This window comes from Sminthopsis crassicaudata, chromosome 4 (assembly GCF_048593235.1).
Source record: "Sminthopsis crassicaudata isolate SCR6 chromosome 4, ASM4859323v1, whole genome shotgun sequence".
NCBI classification, from domain to species: domain Eukaryota; kingdom Metazoa; phylum Chordata; class Mammalia; order Dasyuromorphia; family Dasyuridae; genus Sminthopsis; species Sminthopsis crassicaudata.
Window position 1 is genome coordinate 437,325,537 of NC_133620.1, and position 23,744 is coordinate 437,349,280.

The 23,744-nt window shown below is 33.4% G+C and overlaps 1 protein-coding gene across 3 annotated transcripts in view; it reads right to left on the bottom strand.

Moving 5' to 3' along the window:
- SPAG17 (sperm associated antigen 17) overlaps positions 1–23,744 on the bottom strand; it is a 251,538-nt gene that overhangs the window by 109,553 nt on the left and 118,241 nt on the right. For 2 of the 3 annotated variants that reach the window (XM_074263223.1, XM_074263222.1), the window contains exons 11-15: positions 22,057–22,194; positions 21,849–21,962; positions 16,382–16,532; positions 10,706–10,945; positions 9,681–9,899 (exon numbers count right to left, since the gene is read on the bottom strand). In XM_074263223.1, the coding sequence (XP_074119324.1) occupies positions 9,681–9,899; positions 10,706–10,945; positions 16,382–16,532; positions 21,849–21,962; positions 22,057–22,194 (862 nt within the window). The remainder of the gene's footprint in view (positions 1–9,680; positions 9,900–10,705; positions 10,946–16,381; positions 16,533–21,848; positions 21,963–22,056; positions 22,195–23,744) is intronic. The other variant, XM_074263224.1, reaches the window with a different exon arrangement.

Sequence of the window (23,744 nt, forward strand, 5' to 3'; positions counted from 1 at the left end):
TGTTAAACTCTTTAATAAACTCCCCATATTGAATTACTGCATTGCACCAGATTTTTTTATTTCACATAATAGTTTATTGTTTTGTAAATTTCCCTTTATGAAAAGGATTTATTTGTAGAAAAACATTTACAGAAGTTCTTTTTGTTGTGACTAAGAATTGGACATTGAAGGAATGCCCATCAATTGGGTAATGGTTAAATAATCTGTGGCATATGATTAGAATGGAATATTATTGTACTATAAGAAATGACAGGCAGGATGATTTCAGAAAAATCTGGAAAGACATAAACTGATGCATAGTGAAGTGAACAGAACCAGGAGGATATTGTACAGAGTAACAGCAATTTTGTTTGATAAAGAATGACTTAGCTATTCTCAGCAATACAATGATGCAAGACAGGACTAATGATGAAGCATACTAACCATCTCCAGAGAAAGAACTGACATTATTGGAATACAGACTGAAGCATGCTATTTTCATTTTCTTTCACTGCTTTTCTATATTCAAGTGTTTTTGTACAAAATGACTAATATAAAAATATTTTACATAATTGTTTACCATCATGGGAAGGGAAGAGGAGAGAGAAGAAAGGAATTTGGAACTCAAAATTTTGATAAATTATTTTTAGAAAAGAAAATCTCCCCTGATACATAAGCTATAAACAAACTGTTGTCTAGATGAATGTCTTTCATCACATACTTAAGAAGTTTGTGTTTTTGAATTCAATAGTAAGACTTTAGTTTTATTCATATTACATTTTATCTTTGGGAGATGTGAGCCAATGTTCCACCTGTCAAGATCTTTTGGGATCCTGACTTCTTCATTCAGCATGTTATCAAATCCTTCCATATGTTGGTTATTTGTAAGTTTGATAAATGTGTCATATAACATTTGATCCAAATTAATGATTGAAGTCTTAACCATGAAAGACTTGGTGCTTCTCAATAGTTTAGTGATTCAAAGCAATCACAAAAGATTTTGGACAGAATGGGCTCGTTGAAAAAAAAAAGTCAATCTGGGAGAGTAAGACCCTCAGAGTTTCTGGCCCAAACACAAATGTCAGATAACAGAGTATGGGAAGAAAGGAAGCACTGTGCTAAGTGCTTTACAAATATCTCATTTAATACAATGACCCTGGGAGAAAAATGATATTGTTATCCCCATTTTGTACTTGAGAAAACTAAGGTAGATGTAGAGGGTCACAATCAGTGGGGAAACTCTGGGTAAGGTATAAGACCCTTCAGTCCAGAGGGAACCTGCTAACAATCTCTAATTTGGCTCCCCATGTTCCCTAAGGGCTCTCGGCCTTCCTGAGAAGTCAGGGGGTGGTGATATCCTGTGTTGAGATTGAAGCAGAGTGATAGCAGGTGGCAAACTACATACAATAGCAAGTTGTTTGTGATCCTATGTACTCAGAGTTGTTTTTGTTATTATAAAAAGGGGAAAGCCCTGGAAATAAATGGACACCATTTTCCCACCATTCTTGGGAGTCCCGCCTCATTACTTCACTAGGAAGGTATATTTTAATCACCCTGGTATGGGGGATCTAGAAAGCAATGGTATGTTTTGTCACCCCAGTTTTGGGGCTCTAGAAAACAGGAAACAACAGGTAAATGGATGTTAAGTGATTCACACAACTAGTCTGACTAAGTGTCGGAGGTTCTGAACTCAGGTCATCCTGCCTCCAAGTAGAACTATGCCATCTACTTAGGGTAGTAGATAGAACGATGGCCTTGGAGCCAGGAAGATGAGGGTTCAAACTCCACTGTGACCTGGTCAACTTTTTAACACCATAAATTGAAGAGAATGTACCTTTCTGCATTGCTAGAGGGAGTTTGCTCTTCTACAGTTCCCCTTTCAATGAAACAACAGGTCTACTTCCCATCCTCACCATCTGTATTTATTGTTTCCTTTATGAGAGGTTCACTGATGCATTTGATATTTCCTTCTAGTATTTTGAATTGAAGTAAAACTCACCAGCTTGTATTTGGGAAACTCTATTTTCTTTCCTTGGAGAGTGTTCATTTATAAGAGTGCTGAGACATAGGAGATATGGGAACTGTGGTCATGGAAAAAAAAAAAAAAAAAAAAAAAAACAAACAAACCCCAAACTAACTGGTCCAGATGAAGAACAAATTTGTGACTCTGACCCTATTGGCTCCTACTTAACTCCCACCAGTTAAGATAACAATTAGGTATTTCATATGAAACCTGTATAGGCGGTGCCCTTCTTTTCTCAGATCCATGATGCAGGCATATAGATGGCAAATAGCCTAAAGAGGGAATTAATGGGTGTAAAGTATAAACATTAAACATTCCTTTTGTTGACATGGAGGACTACATTTAGGCTTTCTAAGGAAGCTGATGGTTAAGATTGCCATGTAAGTGCCAACTTTTTTTTTTCTTTTCTGGAGACCATAACAACCCTGAACTTTTATTGACTAGGCTCTAACTTTTTTTTCCCCTTGAGCTGGTGAAGTTCCAGTTAGACTCAGGTCAATAAAGCAAAATTCAGTTTGCTGTGTATATAAATTCATCCACCCAAGGAAAAAAAACTCAATCCAACTACAACTTAAATAGACCTCAACATCCCATGAGTCCTTGGAGCAATTGAAATGAAATCTGTGGAATAAAAATTCTTCTGTTCTGTGGTTTGCCAGATTTCTAGGAGATTTGATACTCCCCTCCTGAGCCTCAGAATCCAAAGGGAGAAAAAAAGCCTCTATCTTTCACAAAATATGTTCTGAAAATTGTGTATTAGTAATTTTGTCAGAAGAAAATGTACTCCCCCAAAAAAGGGCATCCTAAAACCATTCTGATCCCATTACCGAATAGGACAATGAGAAAGAAGCTTTATTTTCTGATTTTTTCTTTCAAAAGCATAAGTTCTTAACAATCTGAGTTAATAGTTTTCACATACCAAGAAATGAATTCATTCCCATTCCTCTGGAGGGGAAAACAACAACAAAAAAACAGCTTTCCTATTGTATTTTTTATTTCAGAGATCATAAAAAGAGTAAGAAATCTATCATGTAATGAAAAAAATGCTGAATTTGGAGTTAGGAGATCTCGGTTCATAATCCTACTTAAGACATGTAATGGTTACCTGAACATGGACAAATCACTTAGTCACCCCTTCTCATCCATAAAATGATACAGATGCAACCTACTTCACAGGGTTATTATGATGAAGGCACTTTACAAAGATACCATTACAAAAAAAGTTACTATGTATAATCCTATATATCCATACTTTATATAGTAGTATATAAACTATATATACTGGATGTCCCCCAAAATCTTAGTGAATCTTTAAACTGAATACTATTATTCAGTTCATATACATATTCATTTGTACATATACTTATATATATAATGTATATATCGTATATATGCATATATTTATATAAGATATAATGTATATATTATATATACAAGTATATATACACATACATATAACATGTATATGTATACTATATATACTATATGTATGTTACATATACATATATGTATACATATATACATATGTACACAAATTTCCTGTATGTACTACTATGCATTATATGTATATATGTAAATATATATACACACATTTATATATATATATATATATATATACATATAAATGTTTGGACACAGAAACACTGTATATTGATATATTATATAAATGTATTAATATATATAAATATATAGTGTTTCTGTGTGCAAGCATTTCATCAATTGATTATCAGTTTGATTGGGAAAGCAGCTTTGTATAGTTAAAATAATGCTGGATTTAAAGTAAGAGGACCTAGGAGAACCTGGCTCTGTTATTTACAACTTGTGTAATGTTGGTCAAATTACTGAAATTCTCTGGCTTCAATTTGCTCAGCAGTAAAATGCGGAGGTTGTACAACACAAACTATAACATCCCTTCCAGTTCTGAATCTATTGTAATATATTAAAAAACTTTTAAGGCAGAAAAAGAATCAGAAGGGGACAGAAATAAATATTTTTGTCTTAAAGAATATACTGTATTTTTCTAAGTATACAATTAATTCAAATCCCACAGATTTATTTCTCGTTTTGCCTTGCTTTTATTTATCAATATTGTTAATTAGCTCATAATAATAATTATTTTTAAAGGATTTCTGCCATGGTAGTTAATGGAATTTAGGAATAGTAAAAATTCATGATGGACAGTTAAAGAAAGCAATTTTTAAATTCACTGAATGGCTAGAGCAAAACCTAAAGAATAAGCTGTTTTTCAAATCTATCATTTCTTTAGAAAATTTTAATTGCATTGAGCAGTCTCTAAATCATGGGTTCAAGATTAATCGCTCATATTAATCAGTACTTCAATAGTGACAATTGAAGTGACCACTTGTGGGACAAGTCTACTGTCAATCAGAAGCTACAGTGATACCCATTCACATGGTTAGGCCACCAGAGGGCAACAGTTGTTTGAGGAAGGAGATTTAGCAGTTGCCAAGCAAACTTGTTTTTAAAGTTTAAAGTGTACAAATACCTCTATTGGATTTACATATATTTTTATTATGTTTAACATATATTGGATTACTTGCCATTAGAAGAGGGGTGGAGGGAAGGGAAGGAACACAAAGTTTTGCAAGGGTCAATGGTGAAAAATTATCCTTGCATATATTTTGAAAATAAAAAAAAAAAAAACTTCAATTAAAAAAAAAATAAAGTTCAAAGTGGCTTGATCCTTCAATACCTCTTCAGTATTTGTTCTTTCCTGATCACAAAGTGGACATGTCTAGGCTTGGATATTTCCTTATGAGTTTGAGAGGTTCAGTCATTGTTCTTTGACTGGCAAGGAGCCCCTGGGAACTACCATCTCGAAGAAGATGATCACTAATAAAAGTTTGAATCCTAGTCCTGGCCTGGGTGATCAGAAAGCTTTCTATTGTGAGAGGGATAATGTAGGATTGAATTGAATCATAAGATGCAAATTCAGAAATATTGAAAAGTGTCTTAGGGTTGATATGAGATTTAAGCATCACTCTCCTTGGAGAGTAAAATAGAAGGTATGAGTCAGTTAAGTTTGTTTCTGTTGAATATATATGAACACTATCTATGTAGGCAGAGGATTTGGATTTAGATGCAACCTCTGAGGATAATTAACTGTGTGATCCTTTCTAAGTCAATTACCCTAACTTGCTCTCGTTTTTCTCATTTATAAAAGGAAAGAGTTGGACTACATGGACTACATTCCTTTTAACTTTAAATGTATGAATGAATTTATTTAGTGCTTTCTATGTTTACTAGAGCTCAATGGATAAAACTCTAGATTTGGAGACAAGAACAGAGTTCAAATTTGAGTTCAGAGATTTCTCAGTTCTGTGATTCTGGACAACTTCACTTCTGTATGCCTCAGTTTCTTAAAATGTGAACTGGAGATCTAACAGGGTTATAAAACTTTTAGTCCAGTGCCTGGAACAGAGAAGACGCTTAATAAATATTTGCTACCTTCCTTTTTACTATGTGTCAGTTATTGTCTCTAAGCATTGGGAATACAAACAGAAAAATCAAGACAGTCCCTGCTCTTAAGGAAGTCACATTAATTATGAAGATAGCATGTTAAAAAAAATTAGTTGCAAGGTATATAGAAAGGCCCTGAAGTCCGAATGGTGTATCATCTGGGCAGCTAAGAAATCCTTGGATTATGTAAGTAGATCAGATGACAGACTCAGGGGCCTGAAGAGCAGTTGATAAAAGCAGAGAACTCTGAGACACATGACAGTGTATATGGTAAGATCAAATGGTCTCCCACAATATCAGAAGAGAAAGGCTTATTGACTACCATCTCATCCAAGTTATAGGAGAGTCAAGGAGCAAGGTTGGAAATATCTGTCCTAGGAACACCTGATTCATGTCTTACCTTGACATACTTTTTTTTTTTTTAATTAAAATACATGCCCTTTTTTGGGGGAAGATTGATCATGAACAGAAAATTTAAGCTTTAACCAAATCTTCCCAGGGTACTAGGGACAGGCTATAATGAGCTAAAAATGTGAGAAAATGAAATCTAATCCTTTACATTAGAGATCAAATTATCCCTAGGACTGAACCTTCAACATAGCTGAGCCTACCTCTAAGACAATGATTTTTATTTGTTATATGCAAGGATCTTTTCCTTAGTCCTCATTTGTTTTGATCTTTCTGAAATTTTTAACAGTGCTGACCATACCTTCCTCTTGATTTTCTATCCTTTCCCATCCTTCTGGCTTCTGGATCACTAGTCTTTCGAGGTTTTATTCTTACCTGTTTTATCACCTCTTTGCTGAATCATTGAATGGATTTACCTTAAAGTCTTGTCCTGGGTCTTCCTCTGTCTAGGCTGTCCCCCTTGTTGATTTCATCAGCTCTAGCTCCAGTGGGTTGAATTATCATCTCTATGTACATAATGTTTAAATCTCTATCTCTGTGTATCTATGTATCCGTATATATATGTATATATATATATATATATATTTATATATGTATATATATATATATATATATATATATATATATATATATATATAACTATGTATCTATATCTATGTATCTATTTATATATCTATATATGTATTTATATTTATCTATGTATCTTTCTGTATCTATATTTATTGTATTTATACCTATATATGTATTTGTGTATGTATGTATGTAGTTTTTTATCTGTCTCTGTCCATCACTCTCATTTCTATCTTGAACTTCATTCCTATATTATCAACTTACTGCTAATCATCTCCAATCTCAAATTCAGTATGGCAAAAATCTACCTTATTATGTGAAAAGATAGTCTTCTTCCAAGCTTCTCCATTTCTATAGATGCATACATTATTCTCTTAGCCTTCCAAGTTTACAACTTTGTAGTAATCGTTGCCTCTTCCCCCTCTCCTTCATTCCTTGTGTCCAATAACTGCTAAATCTCACTGATTTATTTCCATAATATCTCTTCTATCTGTCCTCTTCCCCTCCGTTCACATAGTTTTGACTTAGGATACGGATCAGGTCCTTGTCACCTCTTGCCCAGATTATCATAATAGCTTCTTACTTGCTTTTTATTTGGTTAGCTACATCTGGGAACCTCCATCCCCATTTCTGTCTGACATCACCTTCCATCTATCTTCCATATCTCTTTTATGTACACAACTATTTGTATTTTGTCTCCTCCATTAGGACTCCTAAGGTCCTCCTCAAGGTAACTCCTCAAGGTCAGGGATCATGTTTTTGCTTTTCTTGGTATCTAAAGTACTTTATAGATTTTTGCTCACTGCCTCATCTCCAAAGAGTCATAATATGGTCTTTTTTTCTTGTCCAAAGGGAATTCAAGAAGACCTATCTAATTCCCAAGTACTTAGCAATCCCAGAGTGTTTTTCCCCTTGGAAAAAGTCCTTGGTGAGCTTGATAGTATTAGGGTATTTTAAGTGATTTTCCCTTTGGGAAATCTTCCAACTATACCTACAAGATCAGGTACATTGAATCTGAGGACACATTTATAATTGTCATTTGCCAAAAGGGTCATACACCATTCTGTGCTCAGAAAGATCTAGTGTTATATCATATTCTAAGGGCCAGAAAGAGCAAAAGGAAGGGAGATCTGTATGTAATTTATTTAAAAATTATTTATTTGATAGCAAGCTAGGGACATGAAAACTTAAGAAGTTCCTGCTTTCAAGGAATTTACATATTAATGAGATAGGACATGTATTTACAAGTATATGGGTGAGATATGAAACTGAAAGAAGCTAGAAGGCTCTCTGAAGAGGAGATACCTTTTTTTTTTTTTTTTAATCAATACTTACAAGTTAAATGATTTATTTGGTGAGGAGTACAAATTCAGAGGAAGACTTGTATTCAAGAATTCTTGTAACTATGACTAGAGACCTATCCATTTTATCATACCTTGGTTTAAGAAAATCCAAGACCAAAAACCCTCAGTTCTCACTGACTTCCTTCATTCAGATCATTAATATTCCCTGTCCTCTTAGTGACAATTACTGCTTTTTAAAATTACTGTTTTTTTTTCAGAATTAAGTAGTTTTTCTTTTCTTTTCTTTTTGGATCTGAAAGGAAGGATGATACAAAAACCCTGATTCAAAATGTGACCATGAGGAAACAAAGGGGACTGCATATTTTCTAGAACATAACATACTGGGAAAGTTCAACCAGAGTTTGACTTCATCTCTCTATTAGCCAGAAGTTTTTACAAAACATATTTTCCCATTTCTATTACTACAGGAAAGAAAAGCCTTATCAATTATGTTGCTTGAAGAACGAAGTGTAATGGCGAATTGATTTCTAGTTCATGCAAGGTTAACCAGAAAGCCTTTTTTGTTTGGTTGGTTCAGCTAATAGCTTTTGGTTTGTGAAAATAATCTTAATTTGTATTATTCTACTTTTCAACCTTACTTAGTATAACACATTGAGCATAGTTGAATTGTCCAATTGACAGTTAAGTATCTTAAAGCATTTCAGGGCTATTGCTCTAATTGTGCAGCATCAAATACTTCACACAGGTGGATAAACTAGAGGAAGGAGAATTGAGTCTTCACTGAACTGATGATGTACCCCTCAGCATTTCTTTTCAGAAATAGATTTTCATCTACTTTTTATCATTTCATTTTACTAAGTATGCCCTGAAGAATAATCCCTAATTTAGAAATTCGATAATAGTGAGTAGACTACTTTTCTAAGGCATGATAACAAGGCAGATAAATGGTACAATGGATAGAGCACGGAGCCTGGAATCAGGAAGATATGAGTTCACATGTGGTTTCAGATACTCTTGGCTCTGGGCAAATCATTTAATCTCTGTTTGCTTCAGTTTCCCCATCTGTGAACTGGGTATATAAAATTCTATTTTTCTTCAAGAGTTGCTATGAAGATATTTGTAAAATATTAGTAAGAGTGCCTGACACATAGTACGAGCATAATAAATGTTTGTTTCCTTCCTAATGACACATACTTGTTTTTGTGGCACTTTTTGTTTTATAACTTGAATAAAAATTATGGTTTACATTGTTGCACGTTGCTACAACCTTCTTATATTTAAGAGCGTATTAGTGTTAGTGAGGGGATTCAAAATAAAGATAATAGTTTATATTAGCATGAGATTTTTCAATTTAGCATCTCCTCTGTTACTCTATAAAACTAGCAGAGCAGATATCTTCAATTCACAGATAAGGAAATTAAAGTTCATAATGAAAACAAAGCATGTGTCTAATAGATGGCAGAGAAAGGATCTGAATCCACATCCTTATTATCAATACTTTTTAGCCTAGGAAAGATAAGACATAGGGATGGGACTAGCACTCTTTCAATATTTGAAGAAATGGAATTATACTTACTCAGCTTGATACCAAAGGGGAAATCTAGGAACAATGAATGAAAAGTTTGATGAGGGAGAATTTTTCCAATATAAGAATGGACTTCCTATGAAGAGCTATTTAGAAATGTTGTGCTTTGCCTTTCTAGCTACTGAGTTCCCCATTGGATAAATGAGGGTCATACCTTTATCAGGAATTGGATTCATGTTTTAGGAAGAGATAGGAATTGCTCATCTCTGAAGTCTCCCCAATGCTGAAGGTCTGACAATTTGTGAAACTATAATTTGTTAATTATCTGAACACAACTATGGCTTTCTTAGTTATTTTTATGAAGCTTCCCCTGTGCCTCAGTTTTGTTTACCTGTAGATTTTGATTTTATCTGCAGCTTGACGCCGGACTCCTGCTCTAATTGTTGTTTATTTTCAGGCTGAGGCTCATCATTTGTTGTTTTCACTATGTCTAGTTCCAGTTGTTTTAAGGTAGAGTATGATTTCTTCTTAATTTCCTCTGATTGCTTCTTGCCAGCCAGCTCTACTGCACTCTTCAACCAATCGTCTTGGGGAAAGTTCAATTTCTTTTCTGAGATTTTTTCCAATAGAAATAAAATTATGAGATATCATAACAGTTCACATTTAGATAGTACTTAACTGATTACAAAAATGTCTTCCTTAAGGTAGAGTAGATAGGAGTGTAGATTTAGCATCAGGAATAGCTGTGTTCAAATTCCACCTCAGGCCCTTCCTAACTCTGTGGTCATTGCCAAGTTACTCAACTTCTGGGTGAATGATTCCATGCTCTCATCTGTAAAGTGGGGATAAGTGACCTCTACCTGAAAGGGTACTCATCTAAGATTTGGCTGTAAAATTTACAGTGTGAGCATTTACATCACAGAAATCATAAATGCCACAAATCAGGGTTTGATTTGTTGCTTTGTTGATTGTTTACAATAAAGAAAGTGAGGCGAAATGTCAATAATGCAGATTAAACTGAAAAAAATGAGTCCTGGTGTTATTATTGTTTTAAGAATCAGTTGTTAAACATTTGCTTATACACTTTTGCACCTATTTCACAATTCTATTGCAAGAGTCAAATGAGATCATTTTTAAATGCACTTTGTACATCTTAAAGTTCTACCTGTGGCTTGTTATTAATATGAACAAATAGATAATAGTGCAATTTTATTTTTCCCATTTTACAGATGAAGAGACTGAGGGTGAGAGATACCATATGACTTTTCCATGGTCATCTATCTAGCAAATGGAAAGACTCAAATTCAAACGTATTGACTCTAAATCAAATATATCAATGCTCATGATATTCAACATTGGCAAAAATAGCAATGATAAAAATCAAGAATATTTCTCATTCTTTTGATAAAATGTTACCTGATAAAATAGGTGGTGAAGACATTTTTTCCTCTGCACCCCTTTTCATAAGTTGTTGCTGTCTTATCTGCTTAGCAAATCTGGCAGGATTGTCCCATGGGATGTAAAATATTTCCGAATCAGATACAGCATCAGTTCTGGGAGGCTTCAGTTTTCCAAAATCATCTACTTCAGTTAATTTCAGACATTCAAATGTAAAGACTTTGAAGGCTCTTTCTACTTCATTCCAACTCAAAAGTTCTGTAACAGAGTCAAAGTCATGTTGGCAATGAAGGCCACCTTCATAGTTAAACCAAAGGTAAAGAGAAGACAGTGAAATATGTTGTGGGAGCCCAAAACTTGGGAGGGAATGGCCAAGAGACCAAAAGATAATTAGAACTTTTTTGAAGGCACAACCAATTGACAACTTTAAACTCATGGCCTTAAACCAATAAGGAGAATGCTTTTTGCAGAGTTTGTAAATGTTAAAAATTCTGCCCCAAATATCTAATATTCCAGAAGGTATCTACATTAATCAGTTTCTAGTTTGCTAATATCTTGTCTCCAAACTACCCACAAATAAACTCCAGGTACATGAAATAATTAATAATAATAAAAACTAGCATTTATATAGCACTTTAGGGCTTGTGAAGGACTTTTCAAATATATCTTATTTGATCTTCTCCAAAATCCTGAGAAATTAGTGCTATTATTATCCCCATATGTGAGATGGGGAAACTGAGGTAAAAAGAGATTAAGGGATTTAACTAGGATCATACAGTTTGAAAGTGTTTAATGTGGGATTTAACTCAGTTCTGATTCCAGCTTCAATGTTTTTCACCTAGATGTCAAAATGGGTAGAGTTCTGGACCTGGAGTCTGAAAGACACACTTTTACTAGCTATGTGACTTTGGACAAATCATTGAATCTTATTCTTCTTCAGTTTCCTTATTTGTAAGAAAGGGATGATAATAATTGTAAAGCACTTCACACAGTGCCTGGGACATAATAGGCATTTCTTCTTCTCGTCTCCCCTCACCCAAACCACCTAATGTCATCGACAGACTATGCATTTAATTCTATGATGTATGATCTCCAAAGGCTATCATCCTGTCTGTTTCTTTGAAAAATGAAAGAGTTGGGTCCTAAAATTGCAAAGATTTTTTTAACTCTAAAACCCTGTGATTCTTATTTTATTGATAACTTTAATTCTCTTTTCAGAAAAAAAATGAAATTTTACAAAAAAGTTAACAGAGGTAGTGAGGAGTTTTCAAGAATGAAATTCTGAAGATACAAAGGAAAATATTATGTGAAGAGACTGATGTGGTTGCACAAGGAATTCTCTAATCCAAATTTAAAAAGAGATGTCTAGATGATGAAAGCAAGGTTAGAGAGTAGAAGATGAATGCAAATGCATGACATGGGCTGAAGCTCATAATATGCTGCAGTTGGTTAGATTTAAAAGGTTATCTCAATTCTCCTCTCTGCAAAATAGCAAGAGAACAGAATTTGAAAACCATAGCTTGGATTGGATTTCTATGGGGGGGGGGGATTCTCCTTATTGTTATTTTAGTTATTTTAGTTATGTTTGACTCTTTGTAAGCCCATTTGGGGCTTTCTTGGCAAATAATAGATCAAAAGAATGTCAAAATGTTAAATCAAAGGAGTATTATCTAGATTTTCTTTGCCTAGTGTTCAGCAAAGGACATGATAACATTATATGATTCATTAAGAGAGTTGTGAACTAGATGATAGCACAATTCACTGGATTGAAAATTGGTTTAATGACTGAACCCTAAGAATCTTCTTTAATCATTCAATTTCATCTTGGAAAGAGGTCTTCAGTAGAGGGCCTCAAGCATTTATATTTAGTTTAAATTATTCAATATTATTATCAATGAGTTAGATAAGGGGTAGATGACATAGATATCAGCTTTGCCGATAAACCAAAAATCTGAAGAGATACAACTCACATACCAGAGTACAGTCAGGATTAGAAGAAATCTTAATAGGCTAGACAAATCATATAGAATTTAATAAATGTATTTATTAAACTTTTAAATTAGTTGAAAAAAATTAACTTCACAAATACAACATCTTGTATCAATTTTTTTGGTCTTTTGTTTGTTTTTCCTATATTGTATTTGTGAAGGTGAAGGGGGCTTCCTCAGAAGATGTAAGACAAGTTTCTCCTGCCCTAGAAATCTTTAAACAAAAGTTCAATATCTACCTTTGGAGATTTTTTTCCTAGTATGGATTGGAGAGGATGGGCCTTTTGGTCCTTTTCTCTCTGCGTGGCAGAGAAGCAACAGTGAATTCTCAAAAACTAATCCTATTGAGCACAAGCTCTTAATGGTACTATCAAGCTAAGAGGCTGCAAGGAAGGGTCTGATAAGGGCCTGTTTGCCCATCTCTTAGGCAAAGTCTAGCTACTAGTTGATTGCAGTGAGGAATCTTTTGCCAGATAAGAACTCTCAAAGACTATTTCAATTCAATTCAACAAGCATCAACTAGCAGTAATACTTAATGAGTTAGGCAGTTTAGCTTAGCAGTTAGAGAGAATCTGACTAAGGATCCAGGTTCAAGACTGTCTCTGGCTGATTGGGTCACCTTAGGCAACTCACTTAGTCTTCTTAGCATTTCCTCCCCAAGCAATTCTCAAAAATCTTCAAAAAGCTTCAAAGGAAGTACCAAACTATATTTTAGAGGAATTTTCTTCAATGGATGTTCCTTATGTCAATGAACTTATAGGTGAGGAGAACATTGCGAAAGAGGAAAAGGAAAAGGGGGAGAAAGAGGAGAAGTAAGAGGAGGAGAATTTTTCAAAAATTATTATGAATATAAGGCTAAATAAAAAAATGATGTATGCTTTCTAGAATCAGGGAAAGTGGTTGTTTGATTGTCTTGAGTAGACTTTAAAAGTTCATTGAGGGTAATTACTATGTCTTATCTTTCTCCTGTGGCATTAATCACACTGTTTTGTACATAATAGCTGATTAGTAATACATCTATGAAAGGCAACAAAAATATCACTTGCAGTTAGCAATATCAAATAATGAGGATTTTTAATTTTTTAAATCTAGAACATCTTCAAGAAGCATAGTAATTTAATGATCTTAATTAACATAATAGATGCATTAAGGGCATGAACAATGGCCTTTCTGTGCTCTAAACCTACTGGTTACTCAATATATAGACATATACATATGTGTATATATGTGTGTATATATATGTATGAAATGATCGAGAAAACAAATTTACTGAGTTATTTAGTTATTTTATTCTCTATGGGGTATTTTTGTTTTTGTCATTGAGTCATCTGACTCTTTATGACCTCATGTGAGGGAATTGAGGCAAACAGACTTAAGTGACTTGCCTAAAGTTATACAAGTAAGGATCTGAGCTCATACTTGAACTTAGGTATTCCTGATTCCTAGCCTAATATTCTATCCATTGTGCTATCTAGCTGCCCTCTGTGGGTGTCTACAAAGAAGTTGAAGTTACACATACCAATGTATTACAATAATTAACAATAAAATATCTGAAATGTGCAATGAGTGCCAAAGAGGTGAAATCTATTAGAAGATGAAAGTAAGAAATCATTGTGGGCCAGAATCACCAGTTAGAGGTGAATGGATAGGTAGAATTTTAGCTAGGCTTTGAAGGAAGACCTTGACTTAGATAGTTAAAGAAAAAAGTGTAACATAATCACTAGCCCTTAATCTTAGCCTCTAGTCAAAGAAGAAATGATTGAGGAAGAAATAGAGGCATTTGGGGATGTAGAGGACAGATGTAGAAATACTTAATACATAATCTTGTTTTGCTCAGTAAAGTAATAAATATGTCCTGCTGAAAGTGTGGCTGGAAGGGCAGAGTGTAAAATCTTATAGGGCAAAGATTTTCTTACTTTTGTATTTGGATTTCTGGTCAACTCATCATTCATCCAAATAATTAATCAGCAAGCATTTATTAAGCACTTAATATGTACCAGGAATTGTGCTAGGCTTGGGGCATATGAAGGCAAAAATAAAATATTTCTTGCTCCCAAGAAGCTTGAATTCTAAATGGAGACATGACATGTATATAAATAATTTTGGGAAAAAAAGGTAGCAACTGGGGTGGGGGAATGAACACAAATGTTTTTATTCAGAAGATTTTATTTAAGTGGAGCTTGATTGTAAAATAATATTCTGAGAGGAAGAAGTGAGAATGGATTCTTTCTTTTTTCCCCCTGAGGCTGGGGTTAAGTGACTTGCCCAGGGTCACACAGCTAGGAAGTGTTAAGTGTCTGAGACCAGATTTGAACTCGGGTCCTCCTGAATTCAAGGCTGGTGGATTCTCTTTTAGCAATGAGGGAGTGTCTGTGAGATTCATATGCAGAATATCAAGAAAGCTAGTTTTTTTTTTTCCCCCAACTGTTTAGTATATGGAAATAAAGAAGGGGTTATAAGGCTTAAAAGCATTTATGACAGGCTCTAAAGGTCAGACATATGAGTTTGCATTTTATCCTATAGGTAATAGGTAGCCAGGGGATTTTAGTGAGCAGAGGGCTAACATTCAGATTTGTGCTTTTGGTAGATCACTTTGTAAGCAGGATGTTTTAGAGGCAGAGAAGAAATGAATCAGGGAAACTATAAGAATAATACAGGTAAAGGAAGGCCTGGTATTCAGTTAATGTGTAACAGTGTGCACACTATTTGATTTTCAGCATTAAGAACCCTGAGTGACATGGAGAAGTTTTGGACTGGGGTTGCTTCAGGAAATATTTTATGGAACTATTAATATGAGTAAATGACAAGATTTCTGAGCATAAACCAAGATCCAGATCAAGGAGGGAAGAATAATATTGTAAGGATTTAAAATGAAAAAAACCAAGAATAGCAAAATCAGAAGGAATTTCAGAGGACTCTAGTTCAATTCCTCCCTGAATTCCTGACCTCCCTGTTTTTCCATTTCAGTTATTTTCTAAACTTCACTGCTTAACTGACAGATTGGGGAGAAAGTTTGCACTTTGAAAGGCAGGTTATCCACATAACATTTTCCAATTACTGATTAAGTAATTAAGGGAATTAAATGATAAGGGGTAATTCATGTTCCAAGCTTTTTGCCTACAGAAAACTTTGGGTACCAATTTAGTTGAGTGGAATATTATAACTGATAACATACTGCTTAGAACATTATAACTATTCAAAATTTAAAAATAGCAATTCAGCATAAGTTTTATGTTTCAGGTTCATAATACTTTTCATCATAATACACACACACAGAACTCATACACACATATGAAACTATACACACATACATATACACATTCACAAATTATATATGTATGTATCTATACTACGTTATATTATACATGTTATGTAAATATATAATAATTACATTAAATTATATACTATTTTATATATGTAGAATATATAATCTACATTAATATATTAAATGTTATATATTATATGTATACGCATGTGTATATATATATATATACATACATACATATATATATATATATATATATATATATATATATTATGTTTAATCTTATGTCCTTCATACATACACACACATCCATGAACAAATAAATATAAGCCCCAAATAAAAAGTCACTTTTGAAAGGATATAATCTGATGGCATATCATATACACACCCACATATCCAAGAACAAATGAGTACAAACTAAAAATTAAGACATTTATTCACCATTAGTACAATAGTGCATGAGTTCATGAATTGTAGCTAGACGTTTGGTGTTATTCCACAAAGGAGGCAAAGGGAATTGAAGAAGTTTCCACAGTGGTAGCTTGGCCTGCATCTCTTGTTCAATTTGTACTGGGTCAAAATTCTTCTGGGCCTGATGTAAAAGAATAATGTGACAGAAACCATTAAAGTCTCCCAAGAAGGTAAGCTGTCAAGAACCTTATAAATATGTAGAATGTAAAACATGATACTCCTTACACTCATTGTTTGAAAATGGGGATATCAATAGTAATTGAAGAGGACAAACCATTAGTATTTTGCTGAAGGTCAAAATAGCATTTTTTTTGCATGTGTTTTTTGGGCCAGTGTTTCCTGGCACAAGGGAAAGAGCTAAATCTTCATCTACCCTGACAGACTGCCAAAGACTGATATATATTAATATTTCCCTTCTCCAAATCCTTTCTTATCTCTATGGCTTTAAAAGTATTCCAATATCTCAATAAGGCCCATCTTGGCAAGTCCATTGGTGTTGCTTACTGAGGAAATAATTAAAGTGGCTCTTTCACGAAGGAATAATTCGATACTGATTTTATTTCTAATCATTTTGCCTAGCTTAGGACTCATATTATAAACAGCCATTTCTTGTAAACTTAAATTTATAACTTTAAATTATTTTGATTTCAACTAATGATTTCATCCTTGCTAGCTCATTTCTACAAGAGACAAACCCAAGTTATTTTCCTTAGTGGATTAATAGCTGACCCATTTCTGAAATGCACTGTTTTCTCACCTCTATATTTTAGAATCCTTAACTTTCTATTAATGTTTAGCTCAAATGAAACTTCCTACACATTTTCCTCATTTTGTTTTTCAATTAATAAGCATTTATTTTTTTTATCTCCTTATCCATCCCATTTAAAAATAAAAAATGAAAAGAAAAGATCCTTGAAACAAGTATGCATAGTCAAGCAAAACAAATTCTTGCAGTTTTTCCTCAAAATGTTTGTTTTTTTCTGTATTTTAAAAAATCACTCTGCATCTCAAATATATCACATCTCTATCAAGAGATGGATAGCATAGTTCATGATGAATCTTCTGGAATCATGGTTGATCATTCTATTGATAAGGGTTGTTAAATCTTTTAAACTTAAAAAATTAACAATGATTATACTTAACAATCTAAATTTTGCTCACTTCATTGTGCATCAGCATATATAAGTATTTCCATATTTCTCTGAACCTATCCCTTTCATTATTTCTTATATCACAATAATGTTCCATTATATTTATATATCATAGCTTCTAGTTCTTTGCTACTACAAATATAATTGCTTTAAATATTTTTAACATACATATTCCTTTCATCTTTGATCTTTTTAGACCTAGCAGGGCTATCACTGGGTCAGAGGGTTTGCATATGTTGATGACCTTTTGAATATACATTAAAAACTACTTTTCTGTAAATTAATTCCCTGGAAATTGTCAATTAGTGCATCAATGTGCCTTATTTTCCTATTGGCCCTCCAATGTTTGTCATTTTCCTTTTTGATCATCACTGTCAATACAAAATGCAATCTTTTACTTATTTTAATTTGTATTTCCCTAATTATTAGTGATTTGTAGCATTTGTTTCTTATGGTTGTTGAAACTTTCATGTTCATATTTTTAATCAGTTATTAATTGGGAAATGATTGCCTTTATACATTTGAATCTATTTATTTACCTTGGAAATGAGAAGCTTATTTTATTCTACTCCTCACTTAATTATTTCCCTTATAATTTTAGGGGTATTTATTATGTTTGTTCATAAATTTTTACATTTTATGTCATCAAAAGTATCCATTTTATATTTTTAAAAGTAAAGGTTCTGACAAAGGTCTCATTTCCAAAATATATAGAGAACTGACCCTAATTTATAGGAAACCAAACCATTCTCCAATTGATAAATGGTCAAAGGATATGAACAGACAATTCTCAGATGATGAAATTGAAACTATTTCCACTCATATGAAAGAGTGTTCCAAATCACTACTGATCAGAGAAATGCAAATTAAGACAACTCTGAGATACCACTACACACCTGTCAGATTGGCTAAGATGTCAGGAACAAATAATGATGAATGTTGGAGGGGATGTGGGAAAACTGGGACACTGATACATTGTTGGTGGAGTTGTGAAAGAATCCAGCCATTCTGGAGAGCAATTTGGAACTATGCCCAAAAAGTTGTCAAACTGTGCATACCCTTTGACCCAGCATTGCTGTTATTGGGATTATATCCCAAAGAAATACTAAAGAGAGGAAAGAGTCATATATGTGCCAAAATGTTTGTGGCAGCTCTTTTTGTTGTAGCTAGAAACTGGAAGTTGAATGGATGTCCATCAATTGAAGAATGGTTGGGTAAATTGTGGTATATGAAGGTTATGGAATATTATTGCTCTGTAAGAAATGACCAGCAGGAGGAATACAGAGAGGCCTGGAGAGACTTAAATCAACTGTTGCTGAGTGAAATGAGCAGAACCAGAAGATCACTATACACTTCAACAACAATACTGTATGAGGATGTATTCTGATGGAAGTGGAAATCTTCAACATAAAGAAGATCCAACTCACTTCCAGTTGATCAATAATGGACAGAAATAACTATACCCAGAGAAGGAATACTGGGAAGTGAATGTAAATTGTTAGCACTACTGTCTATCTACCCAGGTTACTTATACCTTCGGAAGCTAATAATTAATGTGCAACAAGAAAATGGTATTTACACACATATATTGTATCTAGGTTTTATTGTAACACATGTAAAATGTATGGGATTACCTGCCATCGGGGGGAGGGAGTGGAGGGAGGGAGGGGATAATTTGGAAAAATGAATAAAAAAAATTTAAAAAAAAAGTATCCATTTTATTTTCTATGATTCTTTTTCCCTTTTTTGATCACTAACTCTTTGCCTTTTTATAGATCTGAAAGTAAGTTTCTTTCTTGCTCCTCCAATTTGTTATTGACCTTTTTATATTCAAGTCATATATCTATTTGTAGGTAATCTTGATGTGTGTGAGGTGTTGACCAAAACCTAATTTTTGCAGGCTTGCTGCCTAGCAATTTTAGCAATTCTTATGGAGTAATGAGCCCCAGTACTTGGGCTTTTGGGGTTTATTAAACACTAGAATATTAGTGTTAATTTGCCTGCATATATTGTGTACATAATCTGTTCCACTGTTTGGTCTTTCTATTTTTAATCAGTATCAAATCATTTTGTTAATAACTAATTTATTATATAGTATAATAGACACCCTGCTAGACACCCTTCTGGCCACTTTTTTATCTTATTTTATTTTATCCATCTTATATGAATTTCCTATTTTTTCTTCTAGTTTTATAAAGCAATTCTTTAGTGATTTGATTGGTTAGGAATTTGATAAATAATTTATAAGGTAAAATCATTTTATTTTATTGGCTTGATCTATCCATGAGAAATGAACATTTCTTCAATTATTTAGGCTTGTCTTTATTTTTCTAAAGAGTGTTTTGTGCTTCATTCATCTAATTCCTGCTTTATAGGTAGACTCAAGTATTTCATAGGTTCTGTAATGATTTTAAGTGAAACTTCTTTTTCTATCTCTTTCTATTGAATTTTCTTATTAATATACAGAAATGTTGATAATTTATAAGGACTCATTTCATATCCTGACTTTTCTGAAGTCATTAGTTGCTTAAATGAATTTTAGTTGAATCTCTAGAATTCTCCAAGTATATTATCATATCTTCAAAAAAATTATTTCACCTTTGCTTTTGATTATTTGCTAATTGTATTTCTTGTCTTATTGTTCTAGTTAGTATTTGTAGCATTTCATGAAATAGTAGCAATAATAATGGAACTCTTGTTTTACCCTGATCTTGCTGGAAAAGCTTCTCATATATTCCTCTTATACATAATACTAGCTCAACAAAACCTATCTGGATCCCACTTCTCTCTGACCTTCATTCTTAATATTATCTCATAGATTACTTCTCTTTCTCCAAGATACACCTCAAGGACCACCTAATACAAGTAGCTTTTTCTGATTTACCCAACTGTTAGTGCCCTACTTTTCAAACTTTCTTATATCCAACTACATTTTATTTATTTCCTTTACATGTATCTAAACCTATATTTATCTGTCTGTCTATCTCCCTCATTAGAATGAAAGCTCTGTGGGAGTAGGGAAACTTAATAATAATTAATATTTAATAGCAATTTATTGTAATAGTTACAAATTTAAAAATTCTATATAAGCACAATATATGCATATTATATATCATTTATACAAAAACGTTTCCCACTATTAATAATTTCCCACATATTAATACTCTAGAAATTTATTTTGTGATCCCGGTTATATAGACATATAAAAAGGCATACAAATAAAATATTTACTGATAATAAATCATAATTTCATGACCCCCACATTCAGTTATGAGACCCCATATGGGATCACAAATCACAGTTTAAGAAGCTGGGGTTAATATAATATATATGTATATATTCATATGTGATATGATATAGGTATATGCATATTACATATAGTTTATGTAACATATAAATCGATGATAAATATATATGAAGCATTTTAAAAAGGGAAAAAGAGGAACAAATTTGGGAGTAAAGTGGAAAATGATTTCAATGTATGTATTATGATTAATATAGAATTATAGTTTCAGTGGTATAAGGAAATCCAATGAAAAAATGCCTTCTTCCAAAATAAATTGGCAACCCTTTTACAACTTCTCATCTTAAAGAGAATTGCTTAGGACACTAGGAAGCCAAATCGCTTACACAGAATCACAAATTTAATATTTGACAGAAGTCAAATTTAAAATCAGAGCTTCCTGATTCCCAGAACAGTAGTCACCAAAACAGGTTATTTACCACCACCATCAGCATCTTATTACCATCATTATAAGCAGTGTCATCTAATTATCAGTATCATCATCAACACCGCTATCATCATAACCATTATTATCATCAACATCACCATGAAAATATCCTTTATTGTCATCATCATCTTATCATTATCACCACAATCTTAACCATTATCATCACCATTACCTTCATCATAATCATTACCATCATCACCATAATTATAATTTCCATTATCATTACCATCATTGTTATTATTCCTATCAGAACTCATTGCCCCCAGAACCATCACCATTATCATCATCTTCATGTATTTATATGGAGGATAGAAATTGGATCCTGTACCTTTAATTTAGGAAACTTTTTATTGAGAAAACTCCTTTAATAGGTCAGAACCTTTTCTATAATTTATAATTATGAAGAGAACACTGAAGTCAAATGAGTATCCTAGGATCATATATCCACTATGACAGAAGTGAGGACTAGAACCCAAATTTTCCTGTTCTCCATCCACTATCCCAGGTGTCTCACCTTATAAGTATTATGTTAATAACAATATTAATAATATTTACCCTTAGTACATGCTTCTTGTGACCTTGGGCATCATGATAGTTCAGTATGAGAGGACCTTTCTGATCTGCTTTTTTCTCTCTCTCATCTTCAGGTAAGAATATATGATGTAGATTCTATTTAGTGGAAAAATCACATTAAATTTTTAAAAAGAGACTGAAGATTTTTCCATTAGTGGGAGTGAATGGGAAAACATGAACCCATAATTACCTCTTTTTCAGACTCTGTGAGACAGAGAGATGGAAGGATGGATACGATGTGAGCTGCAATCTTGGGATCTAACCCATCTTCTCTGGGTATAGGTGGCAATAAGCTAGGTGGAAGAAGTTCATTCTCTGTTGCCACTATCTATTAAAATATAAACAAGGTATTTATTTCACTTCAAGAGAGTAGATGTCCTAATAATCAGTTCTTTGGTGAAAATATGATTCCATAAGTCAGGAAAAAATAAAATAGTTGCTGCAAGCAGAGGATCAGTAATTTTGAAAATAAGTGAGGAAATACAATTATATAATGAGAAGCATTACTGCTGCAGAAATAAGATTGTATAATGTATTTTTAAACTTGCACTTTTATTCTTAAAAATCTCAATGTCTATCCATTAGTTTTTAAAGCATTACAAGTAATCAATCGGTAAAATGCTCAGATAAAATGGAGAAACTGAAGCAACATCATATGGTGGAAGTAAGTCTAAGAAGTCAGAAATACTTGAGTTCAAGTACAGAATATATACTATGTGACCAAGGGCAAATCATTCAGCCTCTAAGTGCCTCAGATATCTGATACTATAAGTGGCAAAACAGATGAAAGCAATATAGAAAGGAAGTGCCTCCCAAGAATTCCCTCACATAAATGAAATCTTTAGTTCTAACAAAAAAGAAAATCATGAACCTGAACTCCAGAAAGATGGAATCATTCAAAAGTTTAAGAAGCTATGTTTATAAGACATTGTCTCCAAAGATACAGATCATAATTCCTTTAAGATTGGTAGATAATATTTAAGAATGATAAGGAAGTAAATTATCCTGTAGCTATCTTAGTTGAGAATTCTCTGCATTGGGAGAGTGGGGGACAGAGCCAAAATCGTGGAGAGTAGACACATCTCTACCTGACCTTCTCCAATCTTCTCTCAACTCAATAACAGATTAAGCCTCTAAACTGGTTTGGAGTGTCAGAACCCACAAATATTTGGAGTATAATACATTTCCAGAAGAAGATATTTTGGAAGAACTTCAGAACAGATCTGTTTCAATTAGGCAGGGAGACAGTCTGCTGAGTTCAGACTGCACTGAAGAGACCTCTGGCAAAGAGCTGGGGTGGGGAGCCAGAGCTTTGTGGCAACCAGGCTGGGGAATTTATTGTGAGGCTCTTAGGCTACTCTGTCCTAGTTGCAAGCTAGGGGTTCAGCAGATTTGTTGTAAAACACCCAAAAGCAAATACAAAAGGCAAATTATAAGCTATTGAGCCCCAGAAGAATATGGGACCTGGCTGTGATTTCCCAGCTCTAGAAGTCAGTCAACAGAACTACCCCAGGACAAATTAAAATAACTGTTAGCCCTTTGCCTTAAGAACAGATTTCAACCCTTTAAAAGTGTGCAAAAAAGCAAAAAAGAACTTTGACCATAGACAGCTTTTATGGAAAGAGAGAATAGATCTTAATCTCTGAGGTTCCTAAAGGCAAATCAAATACAGATGAAGCCCCAAAGGATGATATGAGCTGGCCCCCATTTCACAAGACTTTCTTGGAAGATTTCAGAAAGGATCTTAAAAGAGAGCTTTTCTCTCTTTCATTTTTCTCTCTCTCATCTTTGGGTAAGGGGGGAAATGGGGAAAGGAAATGAGATATTTACAAGAGGATGTGGAAAAAAATAAAAACAGAGAATTTTCTGGATTTAGTT